The 21,416-nt window shown below is 38.6% G+C and overlaps 1 protein-coding gene across 8 annotated transcripts in view; it reads right to left on the bottom strand.

Moving 5' to 3' along the window:
• The window catches only part of LOC121386187 (roundabout homolog 1-like), a 254,179-nt gene that overhangs the window by 46,799 nt on the left and 185,964 nt on the right, over positions 1-21,416 (bottom strand). For all 8 annotated transcript variants that reach the window (XM_041517014.1, XM_041517013.1, XM_041517020.1 and 5 more), the window contains exons 3-6: positions 14,324-14,635; positions 3,130-3,408; positions 929-1,067; positions 164-291 (exon numbers count right to left, since the gene is read on the bottom strand). In XM_041517014.1, the coding sequence (XP_041372948.1) occupies positions 164-291; positions 929-1,067; positions 3,130-3,408; positions 14,324-14,635 (858 nt within the window). The remainder of the gene's footprint in view (positions 1-163; positions 292-928; positions 1,068-3,129; positions 3,409-14,323; positions 14,636-21,416) is intronic.

The following is a 21,416-nucleotide window of genomic DNA, read 5'->3' as shown; positions in this document are numbered from 1 at the left end:
ACAGAGACAAACAGAGATAGACCGACAGAGACACAGAGAGAAAGTAAGAGAGAAAGAGAGAGAAAGAGAAAGAGGGGAGAGAGAGATAGTTATTATGTTAACCAAGTTAAATGTCTGTACACATAGTTTTAAGCTTACTCTAAACAAAAATTTAAACACTTACTCTGTACACTAAGTTTCCCGACAGCTTCCACTGTACCCGCCGAGTTCTCCGCCACGCAGATGTACTGACCATCGTCACCTGCCTCTACCTTCTCTATCCGAAGAGTTCCATCATCCAACTTTCGCGCTCTGAAAAACATAAAAATATCTTGTAACATTTTACTTTTATAGGCCATATATTGAAGCATACTTTCAGACTGGTAAACTTGTTATTTGTAATATTCTATAATAAGTATAAAAATATATATATTTGAGGTCTTCTGACAGTACATTGTCATAATTTAACACCAAAATCATTACCATCTCATATTTTCAGTAGTGATTAATAAAAGATTTTCCTGATAACACCTTTGTTTTTGTACTAAATAATACTTCTTTTTTTAAACTAAATAATACATATTAAATAAACACTTATAACATTTTTATAACAGATTTGCCTCCCTTACATTACAAAAAGGCCACAGGTGGTTTAATGTCAACAAAAATCTTTTTTTAGTTTCATAACATTAATCATTACAAGAAAACTGAAAGATGTTATCACATAAATATGTATAAAAATAATTAACTATACACACACATCTTTTGTATATATTAATACAAAATGCCAATACTTGTTGCTGACAAGAGTTGTTTCCCTTACACTAGAAATCCACAGGTTGTTTGTCTCTGTGTGTGTGTGGGCAAAACTACATGTAAAATTTTTCCACTTTTAACAAAAATCAATATGTTCCATCAAGATATTATGTTTTTAATAACGCCTTCTTACCTTCCATAGGGAATTCGGCCATCTTGCTTTTTCCACTGCACAGTAGGTTTGGGGTCGCCCGTAGCACGACATTTTAGCTCAATGGTGTCTCCCTCATTAGCTTGAATGTCATCGGGCATCTGACGGAACTTGGGTTTCTCTGTTGACAAGCATTGAAACAAGTCTTTAGGCAAGGACGCATTTATTTCTATCTCAAGCATTTTATAAACTATACACTAATGTACATGTTAAAACAAGTCTTTAGGCAGACTGTCATTTATTTCTGTCTCAAATATTTTATAAACTATACAGTAATGTACATATTAAAAATATTTTATAAAAAAACACACTGATGTAAGTATTAAAATAAGTCTGTAGGCAAGCATGCATTTATTTTGACACAAATAAAAGTCAAATATTTTATAAGAAACACACTGATGTAAGTATTAAAACAAGTCTGTAGGCAGACTGTCATTTATTTTGACACAAACACTGGCCATATATCTTGTAAGAAAAACACTAACGTAATCTCTTTACTTTGGATTTCAGCAGTGGCTTTCAATCATAGCGCCCCATTATTTTCATTAAAGTGACTTTGAAGGTGACCTTGATTGTTAATATGATCTAATGTAAATTAAATAATGGAACTTCTATATGCTTAAATATTAAATAAATATATTATAGAGACTACATCTTTAAATATTAAAAATATACTAGAGATTGCAGCTTTAAATATTAGAATAAACTAGAGATTGCTGCTTTAAATATTAAAATATACTAGCGATTGTGGGTCAAATTTACGAAGCCTGTTTTTCTTAAACACAGTGTTTAAGTATTGTAGGTGTATGTAATTACATAGGTGCATGACATAAATAGTCTTTCTAAAATTGACCCTGTATCTTTAAATTTTAAAAAATATGCTAGACACTGCATCTTTAAAGGAGAGGACAATTAAGGCAGTTGACCTGGTATGCATATTCAACGATATATAATGCACATTATTGCTTAATATCAACACGTATAATCGTATAGTTAATTAATAAAATGGTTAAATGTGACGACTATTATATATAACGGGCGCAGCCATTTTGTACCATCTCAATGAGTACGCCCTCTGGCGAGCTGGTGGTTACGTAATACTTAACGCGTCACGTCAGGAATGAGCTTTAGAACTAGAGAAACACAATCTACCTGGTTTTTGCGGGATGATAAATAGTCATACATTGCAATGTTCTGTAATAATACACATCCCAGTAAGCCAACAGTACGTATATCCAGCACTATATATATTATTTTTCAATACAAAATAAAAAACCATTGTCAAAGTGGCTACACAACAAGTCGAAACAATTAACAATGTTTTGCCCATGCATTAACCTACGTACTGAAATGATACACGGAGTGTTTTCTTAGTTAATTGGTCTATGCTGTTAGTTGCTTCTACCTTTGATTCCTGATTGGCAGGTGTGTATTTGATTGGTAACCAGACGAGCCAATTAATTGACGCTGTCTAGACACAAAAATACATACCGGTATTGTGGAATATTACCTGTCGCCCCTAAAATTGTAATGGACATGGTTTATTACTGTAAATAGTTCTGTAAAACTATTGATTAAGTAGATTTTTCCATCTAAAAACACAGAACTGACCAATTACATAGTCCCAAAGAAAAGAAAATTATCACTTGGGTATTGTGGGTTGTCATTTTTGCTCCAACGTAGCATCAATAGGCGTAATAGTGTAAATTTTTCCTTTGGATTATTAAACAGAGAAAAACACTATAACTCCATTTTTTTTCCGTTAATGCAACTTGAAATATGTTTAGTTAAACAGTTTATTATATTATTACGTCATTTATGCTGTTTTACAAGTCAGGTTGATCAAAGAGAAGCGCCTTGTCGAAAATTACTGCTTTTGTTTACACTGTACATACAGGAGATGGTCAGGAGCTGACGTCACTTCGCCCCAAGCTATCCCACCGGACTTCACAAAAACGAAACAAAATGGCTGCCCCCAGTTAGCAGGAATAATCATGTTTTTTTATTAACTCTAAAATTATGCGTTTTTCATTTGTTAAAGTGTCAGTATGTGTTGGTGGTCCGGGTATGCATCTTTCCAACACATAAGGCACTTGTTGGAGTTGACCCTACCTTTAAATAATAAAAATATGCTAGACACTGTCACTTTAAATATTAAAACTTCACCATTAAAATCCACTCACCTAACACTGTTAAAGTAGCGGGGGTACTCTCTTTCTCCCCGCCCTTGTTGATGGCCAGACACGTGTATTTCCCTGCATCGGTCACCATCACAGACTTGATGACCAGATCGCCATTATCGGCCGCAGCTATTCGCCCACCCAGCTGTAGAGGTTCCGAGTTGTGGTGCCACAGGACTTTCGGTTCCGGTTCGCCCTTCGGTGGTTTACAGTGGAATGTGGCCGTCTCTCCGGTTGCCACCGTCTGAGAGATCGGACGCTCACGGAAATCATCACGAAGAACTGCAAAATACCAAAGAAATGTTTTCAAAAAATTTACCTTAGCTGAAGAATGAATAAATGAAAGAATTAATTAAAGAATGAATGAATGAGTGAGTGAGTGAACAAATGAAAGAATGAACAAATTAATTGAATGTCACACCAGCACAAAGGATTGGGGTTGGTCACTTATGGGACAAACTGAAAAGACCTGTGATATAAAAAATATTTTTTAAAAAGCTCTACCAAAGAGCTAGACAATTTTTTATTATTATTATTTTTTTTTTTTAAATCCACTTTCAAGCTAAATTCAATCATAAACAAAATTACATATTTTCTTTAATTTTTACCAGAACTTGGACTCTGTAGCAACTTGTATCTTTATAACAACCAAAAAACAACAACCCAACAACACCTGATGACTGTGGACACAATGTGAAGGTCCCACCGAAAGCCAGATGTGTAATTTGATGTTAATGTATAGAAAGTAGCATGAAAAGCAAGCAGTTCACTGAAGTACACTAATTTCTTGTTTGTTATGGGGTATGAAAAACACACACACATAAAAGCCATCAAAATGAAAACCATACACAGGTTCAGACACATATGTACTTGCTTCAATTCAAGTCTTATGTACGCAGTTTAGTCTGGTCAAACAAACTTCACACAGCCATAAAAAAGAAGGTGTTTCGTTTTCACCTTCCAGACTTTATGTACAACAAAAACACTAAAAACTTTTATTATTTTCAAAATGTAAAATACCACGTTCCAATGTTAACATAGCCTATATATATATATATATGATCATCAACAAACAAATAAGAAAAAATAATGATGACATTGCCAACATAATTATTTGTCTACTCACCATTAGTGTCTAACTTATGGTGTAGAGAGGGAGTGAATGGTGTTTGGGGGGGGGGGGGGGGGGGGGGGGGGGGGGGGAGTAAACTGCTTGTTTCAGACATAATGTGAAGGGTCTTTGACTACCCTAGTTTCAGGCAAAAGATTGTCATCCTAATTTTAGTGGAACCTCTCAGATGTTTCAGACACAATAAGAGCTGGTACACAAGTCAGGGCTCGACCTTAGCAGTAGCCTGGAGTGTTTTGGCTACCAATTTCTTACTCAGGCTACCAGATGTCTAAAGCTGGTAGTCCGTGGGCTACTGGATGTTTTTTTGCACCTCCAGTTACTCTACAATCAATAAGTTGCTTAAACACCTTAAAAAAAACTATCCTAAAACAATGTTTAAATAAAAATAAATGATTTTGCTTTTTTCTCTCCTTTTTAATGTTTATTAAAATTATGGGCTACCAATTTCACTGAGAGCTACCAGATTTCATAACCTGGAAGACCGGTGGGCTACCACTGAAAAAAGGTCAAGGCCTGCAAGTAGATTGATTACAGGAATTTACTTGCTAGATGAAAACCGGCCTCGGTGGCGTCGTGGTTAGGCCATCGGTCTACAGGCTGGTAGGTACTGGGTTCAGATACCAGTCGAGACATGGGATTTTTAATCCAGATACCGACTCCAAACCCTGAGTGAGTGCTCCGCAAGGCTCAATGGGTAGGTGTAAACCACTTGCACTGACCAGTGTTCCATAACTGGTTCAACAAAGGCCATGGTTTGTGCTATCCTGCCTGTGGGAAGCGCAAATAAAAGATCCCTTGCTGCCTGTCATAAAAGAGTAGCCTATGTGGCGATAGCAGGTTTCCTCTAAAAAACAGTGTCAGAATGACCATATGTTTGACGTCCCATAGCCGATGATAAGATAAAAAATCAATATGCTCTAGATGCTATTTGGTATACTACAACCTACATGTATAGGTACAGCTGTACATGATTTTTTTGACCGAGTCAGATGCTATTTGGTATACTACAACCTACATGTACAGGTACAGCTGTACATGATTTTTTTTTCTTCAATGAATCAGTATGTTTCATCTTTCAACAAACCTAACATGACTGGTCTCATAGTGGTTAAGCCACTGGACTCAAGTCTGGTAGGTACAGGGTTCGCAACCCGGTACCAACTCCCACCCAGAGCTAGTTTTAACGACTCAATGGGTAGGTGTAAGACCACTACACCCTCGTCTCTCTCACTAACCACAAACAACTAACCACTAACCCACTGTCCTGGGGCAAGTTCAGTCAACCGCTTGTCGCAAATGTTTGCTAGACTGGTTTTTATGCGAAATACTAAACCGAATTACTACACTGAGAACCAATCAAATAGTTTGCGAATATTAGCGAAACATCCGATGGTTGAACTGTTACTTGGGGCTGGACAGACAGTGCAGATAGCTGAGGTGTGCCCAGGACAATGTGCTTAAACCTTCATTGGATATAAGCACAACAATAACTATAATCAAACAAACCCAACATGACAAACAAACAAAAGCAAAACAAAATAAACTAAAAAAAATAAAATAATATTTTTTTTTTTATTATTATTGTCTTCGTTTTTCAGGTGCAATTATCACGTAGCTTTGAAAAATCTTTTTTTCTTTTAAATTTTTTTTTTCCTCCAGTACTTTAGTTAGCAGCTGTGGTATCAGAATTAACATTTAAAGAGTTGTTGGACATTTGCCGAACTCTGTATCGCATCTCTGCTGGAATTCGGAGGCCACACACATCAAACGATTGGTTTTATTGCTTTCGTTATATACGACCGGCAGAAAGAAAACAGACTTTTTTACCGACAACTTGGAGCTTAGATAATCCCCTTTTATTGACGGGAATGTTTATATAACATCTAAGTGTATTGTTTGATCACCGGCTATTAAGTATACTGAGAGAACAAAAGTAAGGAAACACTTGGTATTGTAGAACAACTTTCAGTCATAATTATCATTGTCAACTCTGTATGTATGAATGTCAGTAACACAGTTAACTTGCTCACACAGCACCACAACTGGTACACCAAAGGCCATGGTATGTGCTATCCAGTCTGTGGGATGGTGTATATAAAAAAAATCTATTTCTACTAATGCCATGGAAAAATGTAGTGGTTTTAGTCTCCTTGATATGTCCGAATTACCAAATGTTTGACATTCAATAGCTGATGATTACTAAATCAATGTGCTCTAGTGGTGTCGTTAAACAAGACAAACTAACTTTTCCCCTCACACAGTGGATGAGGGTTTTGTTTGCAGTCATTCTTTCCCTCACACAGTGGATGAGGGTTTTGTCTGCAGTCATTCTTTCCCTCACACAGTGGATGAGGGTTTTGTTTGCAGTCATTCTTCCCCTCACACAGTGGATGAGGGTTTTGTTTGCAGTCATTCTTCCCCTCACACAGTGGATGAGGGTTTTGTTTGCGGTCATTCTTCCCCTCACACAGTGGATGAGGGTTTTGTTTGCGGTCATTCTTCCCCTCACACAGTGGATGAGGGTTTTGTTTGCGGTCATTCTTCCCCTCACACAGTGGATGAGGGTTTTGTTTGCGGTCATTCTTCCCCTCACACAGTGGATGAGGGTTTTGTTTGCAGTCATTCTTTCCCTCACACAGTGGATGAGGGTTTTGTTTGCAGTCATTCTTTCCCTCACACAGTGGATGAGGGTTTTGTTTGCGGTCATTCTTTCCCTCACACAGTGGATGAGGGTTTTGTTTGCGGTCATTCTTTCCCTCACACAGTGGATGAGGGTTTTGTTTGCGGTCATTCTTTCCCTCACACAGTGGATGAGGGTTTTGTTTGCAGTCATTCTTTCCCTCACACAGTGGATGAGGGTTTTGTTTGCAGTCATTCTTTCCCTCACAAAGTGGATGAGGGTTTTGTTTGCAGTCATTCTTTCCCTCACACAGTGGATGAGGGTTTTGTTTGCAGTCATTCTTTCCCTCACACAGTGGATGAGGGTTTTGTTTGCAGTCATTCTTTCCCTCACACAGTGGATGAGGGTTTTGTTTGCAGTCATTCTTTCCCTCACACAGTGGATGAGGGTTTTGTCTGCAGTCATTCTTTCCCTCACACAGTGGATGAGGGTTTTGTCTGCAGTCATTCTTTCCCTCACACAGTGGATGAGGGTTTTGTCTGCAGTCATTCTTTCCCTCACACAGTGGATGAGGGTTTTGTCTGCAGTCATTCTTTCCCTCACACAGTGGATGAGGGTTTTGTCTGCAGTCATTCTTCCCCTCACACAGTGGATGAGGGTTTTGTCTGCAGTCATTCTTTCCCTCACACAGTGGATGAGGGTTTTGTCTGCAGTCATTCTTTCCCTCACACAGTGGATGAGGGTTTTGTTTGCAGTCATTCTTTCCCTCACACAGTGGATGAGGGTTTTGTTTGCAGTCATTCTTCCCCTCACACAGTGGATGAGGGTTTTGTTTGCAGTCATTCTTTCCACTGTGTTGGACATGTTTTATTTAACGATGCACTCAACACATTTTATTTACGGTTATATGGCGTCAGACATACAGTTAAGGACCACACAGATATTGAGAGAGGAAACACGCTGTTGCCACTTCATGGGCTACTCTTTTTCGATTAGCAGCAAGGTACCTTTTATATGCACCATCTCATAGACAGGATAGCACATGCCACGGCCTTTGATATACCAGTCATAGTGCACTGGCTAGAATGAGAAATAGCGCAGTGGGCCCACCGATGGAGATCGATCCCATTCCGGAGTGTTGGAGTGATCCCGTATTTCTTTCCATCAGTATATTAGACATATACAGAGAAACTCCTCTAAACCGAACACCCTCAGGAACAAGTAAAAAGTCTGGTTTTAAGAGGTATCTGTTTCAGAGAGGTTATCTTCTGTACATATATTTAAAAAGGGACCATGAAAAACGTCTGGTTTTGAGGGAATTCCAGTTTACAAAGTGTCCAGTTTTGAGAGGTTCCACTGTATTTTAAGTCTTACACATGGGTGAGATCTAGCTTAGTCGGTAAAGCACTCGCTTGATGTGCTTTGGTCATGGGATCGAATCCCCTTGGAGGCAACATTTTCTGATTTTTTTTTTTCCATCTCAACCAGCGCCCCATCCATGATATATCAAACTTAGACTTGGATACGGTTTTAATGTGCTCATAATGAAAGAAGAAACCCACTGCCCAATACTCTATAGGCTACTCTTTTCTGATTAGCAGCATGGGATCTGTTATATGCAGCATCCCACAGACAGGATAGTACATACCACAACCTTTGTTACACCAGTTTGTGAAGCATGGCTGGAATGAGAAATAGCTCAGTAGGCCCACTGCAATGAGCATCACCACTAGATTCACCATGCTTTAGGTGAGTGACTTACCACTGGGCTATGTCCTGCCCCTTTTGAGTGAAGAATCATTGTATTCATAATCTTGTGATGATCTTACTTGGTAGATTCAGATGGAGATTGTATGCCCTAGATAGGCATTCATGAACCATTGACAGATTCAGTAATAATGCATTTCTCTTCTTACACTGCTCAGGATAGTCAACACCCATGCACTGGGTGTGGCTATAAACTTTACAACAGGTAGATTTAAACAGCCTGGAAACTCATGTTATCTCTTTCGTTGTCTGATAATCATAAATAACTAACTGTTGCAGAACCGGCAACACAAATACATTGAGAAAACAAAACCGACATTCCAGAGATTAGTCAAAAAAAGAAGTTATCTTCCTTTTTTTCTTTTCCTAGAACTAAATGGGCAAAGATCAATGCAAAACGGTCTTATGATGTTTGCACAAGAAGCATATTCAATAATGGCCACTTCAGCCAACTTCGAACAAATGTCTCTCCCATTGAAAAGAGCTGTGGTCTGTATTTGCCAATAGGATTACGGGCCTCGATTACACAAATTTTCTATTTCCCCATTGACGACGCGGCGTGTCGCAGGATTAACTAAACGTGACTCGAGTCGAAACTGCGGCGTAGGTTATCATACCATACCACCAACACTGCAACTTTACCCCTCACTCTCTATACATATATTTACAGTTTCTGACCATCACACCAAAGTGAGAAAAGAAAGGAAAGGAATGTTTGTTCAATGACACCCCAGCCCATTGTTGCTGTTTGACGTTATGAAGTCAGAAAGGAAAGGAATGTTTGTTTAATGACACCCCAGCCCATTGTTGCTGTTTAATGTTATTAAAGTGATAAAGGAAAGGAATGTTTGTTCAATGACACCCCAGCCCATTGTTGCTGTTTGACGTTATGAAGTCAGAAAGGAAAGGAATGTTTGTTTAATGACACCCCAGCCCATTGTTGCTGTTTAATGTTATTAAAGTGATAAAGGAAAGGAATGTTTGTTTAATGACACCCCAGCCCATTGTTGCTGTTTGACGTTATGAAGTCAGAAAGGAAAGGAATGTTTGTTTAATGACACCCCAGCCCATTGTTGCTGTTTAATGTTATTAAAGTGATAAAGGAAAGGAATGTTTGTTTAATGACACCCCAGCCCATTGTTGCTGTTTGACGTTATGAAAGTCAGAAAGGAAAGGAATGTTTGTTTAATGACACCCCAGCACATTGTTTAACACATGTACCAGGTTGTTGCTGTTTGACGTTAGAAAACGAAAGGAAAGGAATGTTTAATGACACCCCAGCACATTCTTTAACATGACATCATCAAAGGTTGAAAGAAATGAAAGGAATGTATGTTTCATGACACCCCAGCACATTATTTAATATGTATCAGGTTGTTGCTGTATTTGACGTTATGGAAATGAGAAAGGAAAGGAATGTGTTTTAATGACACCCCAGCCCATTGTTTAATATGTATCAGCTGCCTTGTTTGATGTCGCCATGTGACCAAACTTGTCTGTCAAGATTAATCTCCATGTTTTTTTCCTCACTGGAGATCAAGTAAAAGAAAATCGGATAATTCCAAAAAGTACTAGCAACACAACTACTTCTCTTTACTTTACAATAAACCTGACACTACTTCTTAACACCTTTAGAAACAACTTACATCAGTAACAGATTTATTTCAGGCTATGAAAAATAACTTAGGAACAATACACTGTGTACAGCTCAGCGGTAGAGAATCCACTTGCAGTCCAATGGGTTGCAACATAAATACCCCTAATTGCACAATTTCCCATTCCAACCAGCCATTTTCAATACTGTGTCAAATAATGTCAATATTATGTCATATAAAGTATATGGCATCATGCATTGCGTTCTAAGACCGTAATAATTAACTAAGTAATAACTAAGTGTACCTCACATCTCTGTGTAATAGCCAACTCTGTGAATAAGCCGATTCCTTAGTTTGCCCCTCAATATCTAGTATATACTTTCAATACATTCAATATTTAAAATACATATATTTTTTCACATTTGTTCCCCCACATTTTTGCTTGTTGCCTGCAATAAAATAAAGAACTTTTTTCTTTTTAAAAAATAATTTAAAAAAAGTGTTAACTTATTCTGTTTGATCCCATGTTAATTGAAAATATATTTTTTAATTCTTCCCAGTTGTCGAATTTTTTTCTCATTCTTAAAAAAAAAAACACCCCAGAAGACATATGCTCAAGGGACATGATTAGGTTACTGCGGTTACCATGGTTAGCTCAAAATCTGAGTAACCAGATGTTGGGGATTTGAGCAGTGTAATGAATATTGGCACCAATTCCCAGGACATGTTTTTGTCATGTGATTGGTAAACTTACACCTTCCCCAGTTGGAGAATGGGATCATTCAACAAAACAGATTAAACAGTGACACTAGAGAAGACTTCAAACACACAAGACATTTTTGGTATCCAAGGACCGAGAGTAAGCAGTAAAAAACAAAATCCCCAAAACAAAACAAAACCAGACAGACAAGACATCATGTTGAGTTTGATCTCCAAGTTTGATCATCACTTAATTTGTGCATTTACCTTATATTAGGCTTTGACTACCAACTGCCAGCACAAATCTGGCCAACGTTCTGTTGTCACGATTGTACGACTCTCCAGTTACTAGTCTGAGCACTCTTACAACTCAATTCTTGTCATATAACCCATTAGTTGTTAATCTGAGAACACCAAAGTCGGAAATTAAAGCAATTACAACACAACTGTTGAGTTGGCCAACTTTGTTGTGACAGATGACAGTCTGAACCTAGCATTAATTTAACACCTAATAGACGATGTATTTTTCATGCTGGGGTGTAGTTAAAACATTCATTCATTAATTTATTAATTTGTTCATTCATTCATTCATTCATTCATTCATTCCACATTAATATTAATTACTGGACCCCTAAAACCTGTTTTCTTACAATGCCAGGAAAAAGTAAAAAAGTTTGTTTTGTTTAATGTCACCACTAGAGCTCATTGATTTGTTAATCATCAGCCTTTGGATGTCAAACATTTGGTAAATTTTTGACACAAAGCCTTAGAGGAAACTTGCTACATTTTTTCCTTTAGCAACAATGGATCTTTTATATGCACTTTCCCACAGACAGGACGGCATGTACCATAGCTTTTGATAGACCGGTCATGGGGATTGGATCCACTGAGGTGGATCGATCCTACGACTCTAAGCACCTCAGGCGAGTGCTCTACCGACTGAGCTAAATCCCACGGCTGTCGTTTCAGTGAAGTGCAGCTATTAATTATACACACCATAATGGGGTACACATCAGCCTGAGTAATACAGGGCATGCTGGGATTGCAACAGGGCATGCTGGGATTGCAACAGTGCATGCTGGGAAATGGTCTCATGCACTAATTAACCCCAAAATTCATGCTGGGACTTTTAAGTATGAAAATGGCTTGCCAGCTATTAATGTGAAATATGTCACAGAGCTGGGCCCAGGAAGTAATGTGGTAACACTATCCTTCCCAGCATGCCACAGATGTGACATCACAGGACCACCATTTGTGATAGGCCGCATGCATCAAGTGTAGGTCGATAAAGACAATTCGGTGCTCTTACAAAATTGATTTTACAATATAATTCTAATTTTCTACATGTGTCCTTTATTAATCATCTGTAAATCGGTCTCATGCATATTTAATTAGCATGACTTTGAGTAATTAAAATATCCACAGTTCCATATCCATTTTCAGCTGTGATGTAACAGGATTCATAAGTGGTTGTTTCCACGAACTTACGCCATAAAGCATTATGATCATACATCTCTAATATAGTCAAGTGTATTTAAAAGCCATATGTCCCAAACGTGTTGTAATCCAAGTTTGACATTAAGTAATTTCTCCAAATGTTTTAAACATGTAAATGTGTTTTTTATAATGGCTGACACTGCTTGAAATCAAAATGTTAAAAGCTCCAATCTTGCCTCACCCTATTATAACATCATTTACCATCTAAACCAGACACCCATGGAATGAAGTAAAAATTCCTCTTTTAATCTAGTTTTAAATGGGGGTTTTGTGTATTAATATTTAAAATAGGATCATGACAAACATCCAATTTTTAGATAATTCCTTGTTGTTTTTTAGTTTGTTTTGTTTTATTTTTTGTTTTTTGTTTTTGGGTGGGGGAGGTCCTGTCCTGATGGGTTTTCCAGTATTTATACTTTTAACTAACTCATGTGATCCTGTCATCAACAGTCATTTGTCGACAGCCTTTTTACAACATACTGGGTGGGAGCCGATACCATGCTGCGAATCCTGTACCTACCAGCCTTATGTCCGATAGCTTAACCACAACATTACAGAGGCCGGTACAACTACCATGCTATGATCCAATGCAGGAACTGAGTTATGTCCCCTTATGACTGCAATAGCCACTAAGTAGACATGCTACTAGTATATGATGCATAGCATTGTATATAGTTGTGATACAACATGCGTTGAATAACATATCATAAAACAATATACTCAAGACTGCTAGTTTGAACAATGGGTCCACATCCAGTTGTCTTTATTTACACTGGCAAAAACCTGAAATTCCCTGAACCGATGTTGAGCACTTTCCATTACAATGTCTTTAATCACTGCACATCTGTGATCCATTCCGCACAATATTTTCTTACCCACGTTAAAACAAGTGTTTTTTCTCTTGCATTGTGTATACACTTAGAAACATTACCAAGTTTTTTCCCCTTCATGTTTGTTTGCCATTAACTCTGCCAACAGAAATGTCAATGCCGACTTTGTGACTATGGAAACACGTGATTTCGATGCCGTTGTGTTGTTTTTATCATAATGTCTGTACTGAACCTTACCAGTGACATTTTAGTAAATGTAGTCAGTAATAATTCACAAATTATTTACACCGATGGAGTAGAAGAAAGGGTTGAGGTGGTTTGGAGGTGAATGAGCAAAGGGTTGATTTCCAGAAGGAGGTGAGGTGAGAGGTTGAGGTAGGAGTGGAGGAGGGTGAATGTAGGGTTGAGGTGATTTGAAGATAGGTGACTTCAGAGTAAAGGTAGGGTAGAGAAGTGTTAAAAGACCTACATGCTATTTTGAATGTGGAATTTTAATTATTAAGTTTTCAACAATGCAAATTAAAAAATATAAAATAAAAAAATACACTAAGAATCTAGAGACAGTAAACTTTAACTCAAAACAAAATTAACTAACATAATTTTTGTTTTTAAAACCCATACCTGCTATCTCAAGTGTGGCGTTTCGACTGATGGCCAACCCATGTATATATATATATCAGTGGGCGATTTTGGTTTAAAATTTTTACATGTTACAATGACTCCCTGTTTGCAAATCTTTAAAACCTGCCACCAACCCAGCTAGCCCTGCCGTGCATCTCCAGTAGAACAGAAGACACACTAAATGTTTTGCATGATACCATGGGAAAGACAGCTATTCAAGACTCTGGTTTCCCAGGATTTTGAGACATATGTTGACTGTGTCATTTCGAAGAATCAATGTAATTTGTCGGGTTCATATGCTAGCCAATCTAGAGAATCCTATATGATTTTTGCGAGCCTCGGGCTCCTGGAGTCTCTTTGAAATCGTAGACTGTATATGCACATTAAACTTTAACCCCAAACAAAATCAACTAAAATAAAAAGATAAAACCCATACCTGCTATCTCGAGGGTTGCATTTCTACTGATGGCCGACCCGTGTATGTTGGTGGCATTGCAGTAGTAGACGCCGACATCAGGCTTGTAGTTCTTGTTGTGGATGACGCGCAGGAAGAACAGCTGGCCCGTGTTGAGCAGCATGCGGTGCGACTGCGGGTTCTCCGATGACGTGACGACCACACGGCCATTGCGGTACCACGTGATCTTCGGCTTCGGTTCGCCCTCAGCCTTGCAGTTCAGAGTGGCCGGTTCATTCTTTGCTACGTAATCATCGTCAGGGTGCTCAACGATGCGCGGGTTTCCAAGATCACCTGCAAGAACAAAGGGAGATAATTAATATGACACTCTGATCATCAGCGTTTTTAATTTAGTTTTTCCATTTTCAAGATCATCTGCATCAGCAGTTCAGGGATTGCCTACATCAGTTGTAAAAATAAAGGGAGATGATTTAGAAAAATAATAATAATAAACTTGTTTATTCTTATAAATATAACTTGTTTATTCTTATAAATATAACTTGCTTATACTTATAGATACAACTATCTCCAACATAAAAAAATTGTTTCAGATAAATATATCTTCACCAATAATAATAAACCTTTCTGCCCCACCTTGGTTGTCGGGACGTGTGACCAACAACAGGAAGTGGCACAATGTTATCTCTACTATCGGAGAGTTCCTGGTAGGGTAGGTAATTCTGTCTTGTCAGTTATCAAGCCTGAACCACAGGGGTTTAATGGAAAGACAAAATTTAGTTTATGCAATCTACTAAATATTGCATAAGAATGATGAAGATTATAGAAATCTTGTACGTCATTCTCTGACAGACAGTAAATAATTGTAAACATATATGAAAGAATTATTGTTTCATGGTCTCAAGGAATACATTATTTTTCCTTCCAATTTCTTTGCATTTCAGATATAAGGACTGTTCATGAAATTTAGATTAAAAAAAATTAAGATACAAGCTTGTCTCATCATATTCAACATCACTTATTAACTCAAAATAGAAACACAGCTACAGTTTTAATAACTCAAGGTCTCACCTCAACCTCATCATATTATAACATCATTTATTAACTCAAACTTCAAACACAGCTACAGTTTTAATAAATCAAGATCTCACCTCAACCTCATCATATTATAACATCACTTATTAACTCAAAATACAAACACAGCTACAGTTTTAATAAACTCAAGGTCTCACCTCAACCTCATCATATTATAACATCACTTATTAATTCAAAATACAAACACAACTACAGTTTTAATAAACTCATTTATGAGCTATGGATGGTTGACAGCTTGTTCTAATCACACACTTTAAAAGGAAAGGAATGTTCATTTAATGACACCTCAGCACATTGTCAACTACACTTGGCTGAGAGAGAGGAAACCCACTGCTGCCAAGTTTGCTAATCCTACCAAGAAAAAAGCATCATTTATAACCACTTCCCTCATCCAAGACTGCATAGACCTACAGCAGCTGAGGGAGACTACCTGGACAAACACAACAACTCTCCAGAAGAAGCTGTACGGCACAAGAAGTTATCTACAGAGAACAGTATCGTTCATAGTCACTGCTGGCCTCGACCTCTAGTCAACAAGTGAATGAAAAGAAGAAGAACCACTTCCCTATTGTTAGGACAGTATATACCATAGCATTTGATGTACCAGAATCATGAGGCACTGGATGGGATGGGAAATTAAGTTTATAAAGGGTGATTGATTCTCCAACCTCAGGCAAAGCAAGAAAAAGAAGAAAGGAATGTTTTATGTAACAACACACTCAACACAGTTATGGTTATATGTCATCAGACGACATATGGTTTAGGACCACACAGATAATGAGAGAAGAAACCCACTGTCACCACGCAATGGGCTACACCTTTCGATTAGCAGCAAGAGATCTTTTATATGCAGTATTCCACAGACAGAATAGTGCATACCACGGCCTTTATTACACCAGATACAGAGCACTGGGTAGGAGAAATAGCGTAAAGGACCCACCGACAGGGATTGATCCTAGCCTGATGGCTCATCAGGTGAGTGTTTTACCACTGGGCAACACCCTGCTCTTGGTACCAGTCAGATTACCATAAATCCTCAAACAGATGTCTAGATTTTCTTTTTTTTGGTGACAGGGCAAACTCAAACGAGTGCTCTACCACTGAACTATCGACAGTGCTTCACACTTCAACAGATGCACACATGATAATATTGATTAGCTGAAATCTGCAGAAGCATGCAGGTCTACATAAAGAATAACAATTTAAATATTTTAACCTTTGAAAAATGCGACACTCCATAAATATTTCACAAAAAGCTTTTAAGACATTCTAAAAAAGGTATAAATTACAGCCTTTGTTTTAGTATCAAAAATTGATGCTAACGTTTCGTTGCTAATCAAACGAATGCAAACAGATGTTTTACAGTCTCTTGTTGGAACACAAAATCAAAGCAGACTGAGTTGCCATCGCAAAACCCAGTAGAGCAGTAGGAAGAAAGGAAAATGTTTTATTTAACGATGCACTCAATACATTTTATTTACAGTTATATGGCAAACTTTTGTGTGAATGGCTTTCCTGATTCATAAAGTCAGCACATACTTTTTTGTTCATATGCCAATGAATCTAAAAGTAAGGGGAGGGACAAAGCCATGTGGTAAAGCACTCACTTGATGCGCGGTCGGTTTGGGATCAATCCCCATTGGTGGGCCCATTGGGTTATTTCTTGTTCCAGCTAATGCACCACACTGGTATATCAAAGGTTGTGGCATGTGCTATCCTGTCTGTGGGATGGTGCATATAAAAGATCCCTTGCTACTATATGGAAAAATGTAGCGGGTTTTCTCTCTAAGACTATATGTCAAAATTACGAAATGTTTGACATCCAATAACCGATGGTTAATTAATCAATGTGCTCTAGTGGTGTCGTCAAACAAAAAACAAACTGAAAGCAATAAGAGAATAGCCCTAAATAACTGTTCACAAGACCATGTTCACAGGACCGTGTTCACAAGACCATGTTCACAGGACAGTGTTCACAAGACCATGTTCACAGGACCGTGTTCACAAGACCATGTTCACAGGACCGTGTTCACAAGACCATGTTCACAAGACCATGTTCACAGGACCGTGTTCACAAGACCATGTTCACAAGACCATGTTCACAGGACAGTGTTCACAAGACCATGTTCACAGGACCGTGTTCACAAGACCATGTTCACAGGACAGTGTTCACAAGACCATGTTCACAGGAACGTGTTCACGGGACCGTGTTCACAGGACCATGTTCACAAGACGTGTTCACAGGACCATGTTCACAGGACCGTGTTCACAGGACCGTGTTCACAGGACCGTGTTCACAGGACCGTGTTCACAGGACCATGTTCACAGGACCGTGTTCACAAGACCATGTTCACAGGACAGTGTTCACAGGACCGTGTTCACAAGACGTGTTCACAGGACCATGTTCACAAGACGTGTTCACAGGACCGTGTTCACAAGACCGTGTTCACAGGACAGTGTTCACAGGACCGTGTTCACAGGACCGTGTTCACAAGACGTGTTCACAGGACCATGTTCACAAGACGTGTTCACAGGACCATGTTCACAGGACCGTGTTCACAGGACCGTGTTCACAGGACCGTGTTCACAGGACCGTGTTCACAAGACGTGTTCACAGGACCATGTTCACAGGACCTACACTGTCATAGATGTACACATGCACATGTATTGTATATTTTAATTATGTAGAAGAACATAGACAACAATACTGCTTAGCAAAAATATTTCACCATATTAAAAAACAAAATGTGGTCCCCTCCCCACCCCTCCACACATCCATCCTCTGCACCCTTATTCATCCCACTCCCCTCCACTCCCCTCTCCCGGAACCGGTTTAAGATGACATAATGTTAACAGAAGCTGCATCAATTTCCTCTTGTGTGAAACATTTTAATTTGTTTATTTTCACTGGTTTGTAAAGTAGGATAATTTCATTATTTCTGGTGGATGATCTTTAAAATTGTTTTACACCACAGAACATGTTTTTAACCCCAGTGTAGCCCTCGTGTGACTTGATTATGGCTTATGTTCTAAGACTCCCCACAGAACATGTTTTACCCCAGTGTAGGCCTCATGTGACTTGATTATGCCTTATGTTCTAAGACTGGCCACAGAACATGTTTTAACCCAGTGTAGGCCTCGTGTGACTTGATTATGGCTTATGTTCTAAGACTCGTCATAGAACTTGTTTTAACCCAGCGTAGCCCTTATGTGACTTTATTATGCCTCATGTTCTAGGACTGGCCACGGAACATGTTTTAACCCAGTGTAGGCCTCGTGTGACTTGATTATGCCTTATGTTCTAAGACTCGCCATAGAACTTGTTTTAACCCAGTGTAGCCCTTATGTGACTTTATTATGCCTCATGTTCTAGGACTGGCCACAGAACATGTTTTAACCCAGTGTAGGCCTCGTGTGACTTGATTATGCCTTATGTTCTAAGACTCGCCATAGAACTTGTTTTAACCCAGTGTAGCCCTTATGTGACTTTATTATGCCTCATGTTCTAGGACTGGCCACAGAACATGTTTTAACCCAGTGTAGGCCTCGTGTGACTTGATTATGCCTTATGTTCTAAGACTCGCCATAGAACTTGTTTTAACCCAGTGTAGCCCTTATGTGACTTTATTATGCCTCATGTTCTAGGACTGGCCACAGAACATGTTTTAACCCAGTGTAGGCCTCGTGTGACTTGATTATGCCTTATGTTCTAAGACTCGCCATAGAACTTGTTTTAACCCAGTGTAGCCCTTATGTGACTTTATTATGCCTCATGTTCTAGGACTGGCCACAGAACATGTTTTAACCTAGTGTAGCCCTCGTGTGACTTGATTATGCCTTATGTTCTAAGACTCGTCATAGAACTTGTTTTAACCCAGTGTAGCCCTTATGTGACTTTATTATGCCTCATGTTCAAGGACTGGCCACAGAACATGTTTATCCCAGTGTAGGCCTCGTGTGACTTGATTATGCCTTATGTTCTAAGACTCGCCATAGAACTTGTTTTAACCCAGTGTAGCCCTTATGCGACTTTATTATGCCTCATGTTCTAAGACTGGCCACAGAACATGTTTTAACCCAGTGTAGCCCTCGTGTGACTTGATTATGCCTCATGTTCTAAGACTTGCCACAGAACAAGTTTTACCCCAGTGTAGCCCTCATGTAACTTGATTATGTTGTATGTTCTAAGACTGGCCACAGAACATGTTTTAACCCAGTGTAGACCCGTGTGACTTGATTATGGCTTATGTTCTAAGACGGCTGACTGGCACCATCTCATCTTGCTGTCAGCCTAATGAGAAAGTGATGACATATTCCGACACCCCAGTGGGACACCACAGAGGAGCCCTGTACACTTGCAAATGGACTGAAACCCAGAGCCCATGCATTGAGTTTGGGATTTCTTGGTACGTTTGTCAAGTAATGTGACAAAAACGCCTGTTATCTGAATTAGATGGATGAGAATTTGGGGATCTTTTAACACTTGCTAAACACACTCTGTCTTTCTGAAGGGTAACAGCACTTGTATGAACCTAAATGTCATTGTGTCTTACCTAGTTATAGGCTGGGAAACAAATGAACTGCAGCAAAAAAATATTTTGACATTTTTCAGTCTTTAAGATCATAGAATCCTAACAGTTATTTGTGATCCATCAAGTCACCTACCCACCCACTCTGTCATCCATATATTCATTTATCCATTGAATACATTCATCCATCCATCTGTCCAATACATTACCCATCCATCCATGAAACTTACCAACCCAAATCCATTTTATCAATCCACCCACCCATCAAATCCATTTCATCCATCCATCCAAATCCATTTCATCCATTCATCCATCCATCCAGGTTCAACAGCAAAGAAAACGTTTCTCAATTGATCCACACCAGAAATCCCTACATATAAGCACCAGGGTCCATACTTGAGTCTTGACTCAAATCTTTCATTAATCATCAGCTATTGGATGTCGAACATTTGGTAATTCTGACATGTAGTCATCCGAGGAAACCCGATAAATTTTTTCTAATGCAACAAAGGATCTTTTATATGCACTTTCCCATAGACAGGAAAGCACATACCACAGCCTTTGACCAGTTGTGGTGCACTGATTGGAATGAGAAAAAAATATCAGTTGAATGGATCCACCGAGGGGGTTCGATCCTGCGACACAAGTACCTCAAGCGAGCACTCAACCAACTGAGCTAATTTCCATCCTCGAATCTTTAATGATGTCACAAGCATGTAATTTTGAACATTGTATGATGTTAAAGTCTCAAACTTGTTATTCTTGAGTGTACTCTTAAAATTTTTACAAGCACAGTTCCTGGGCCAGTGTTTATAAAACCTTTTGAGTCACACACATGCAATTTGTATGACATTGCCATGAAAATAAAGTATCAAACTCTACTAATCTTCAGCGTACCTACTCTAAAAGTCTTATAAGCACAGTGCCAGGTCTATGAAGTTTTCCCTGCCCACACGTGGCTAACTTGTGTTTCCTGTGTTTAGAACCGAGAGACCGTTCTGCCCAGTTAGAGCCCTCAGATTTCAGAATGTCAATAAGAGATATGTTTAAAAGATATTTCATCAACAACAGTTCTACATCAATTGACCTGCTAGGCTCTGCCGAATACATGCAAAATAATTACTTCCCCTTTCAACATCTCCTGTGTTGTGGCTCATTTGTACACAGATGTTTGCAGGCAGTTTTATCTTGGCCAGTTCCGTGTTATTTTGACTTATTGAACTTGGTAAGAAATTCTTATGTTCGTGTGTTGGGTGTGACCCAAAGTTATAGTTTGATATCTATATGAAAGTTGATGGTTTATGCATATTACGCTCATGTCGAGTTGTGATCCAAGTTATAGTTTGATATCCATATGCAGGTTGATGGTTTATGCATATTACACTCATGTCGAGTTTTGATCCAAGTTATAGTTTGATATCCATATGCAGGTTGATGGTTTATGCATATTACGCTCATGTCGAGTTGTGATCCAAGTTATAGTTTGATATCCA

This window comes from Gigantopelta aegis, chromosome 12 (assembly GCF_016097555.1).
Source record: "Gigantopelta aegis isolate Gae_Host chromosome 12, Gae_host_genome, whole genome shotgun sequence".
In the NCBI taxonomy this organism is placed as follows: Eukaryota; Metazoa; Mollusca; class Gastropoda; order Neomphalida; family Peltospiridae; genus Gigantopelta; species Gigantopelta aegis.
Note: the sequence above shows the minus strand (reverse complement) of the source record. Positions and strands in the feature narration are given on the sequence as shown.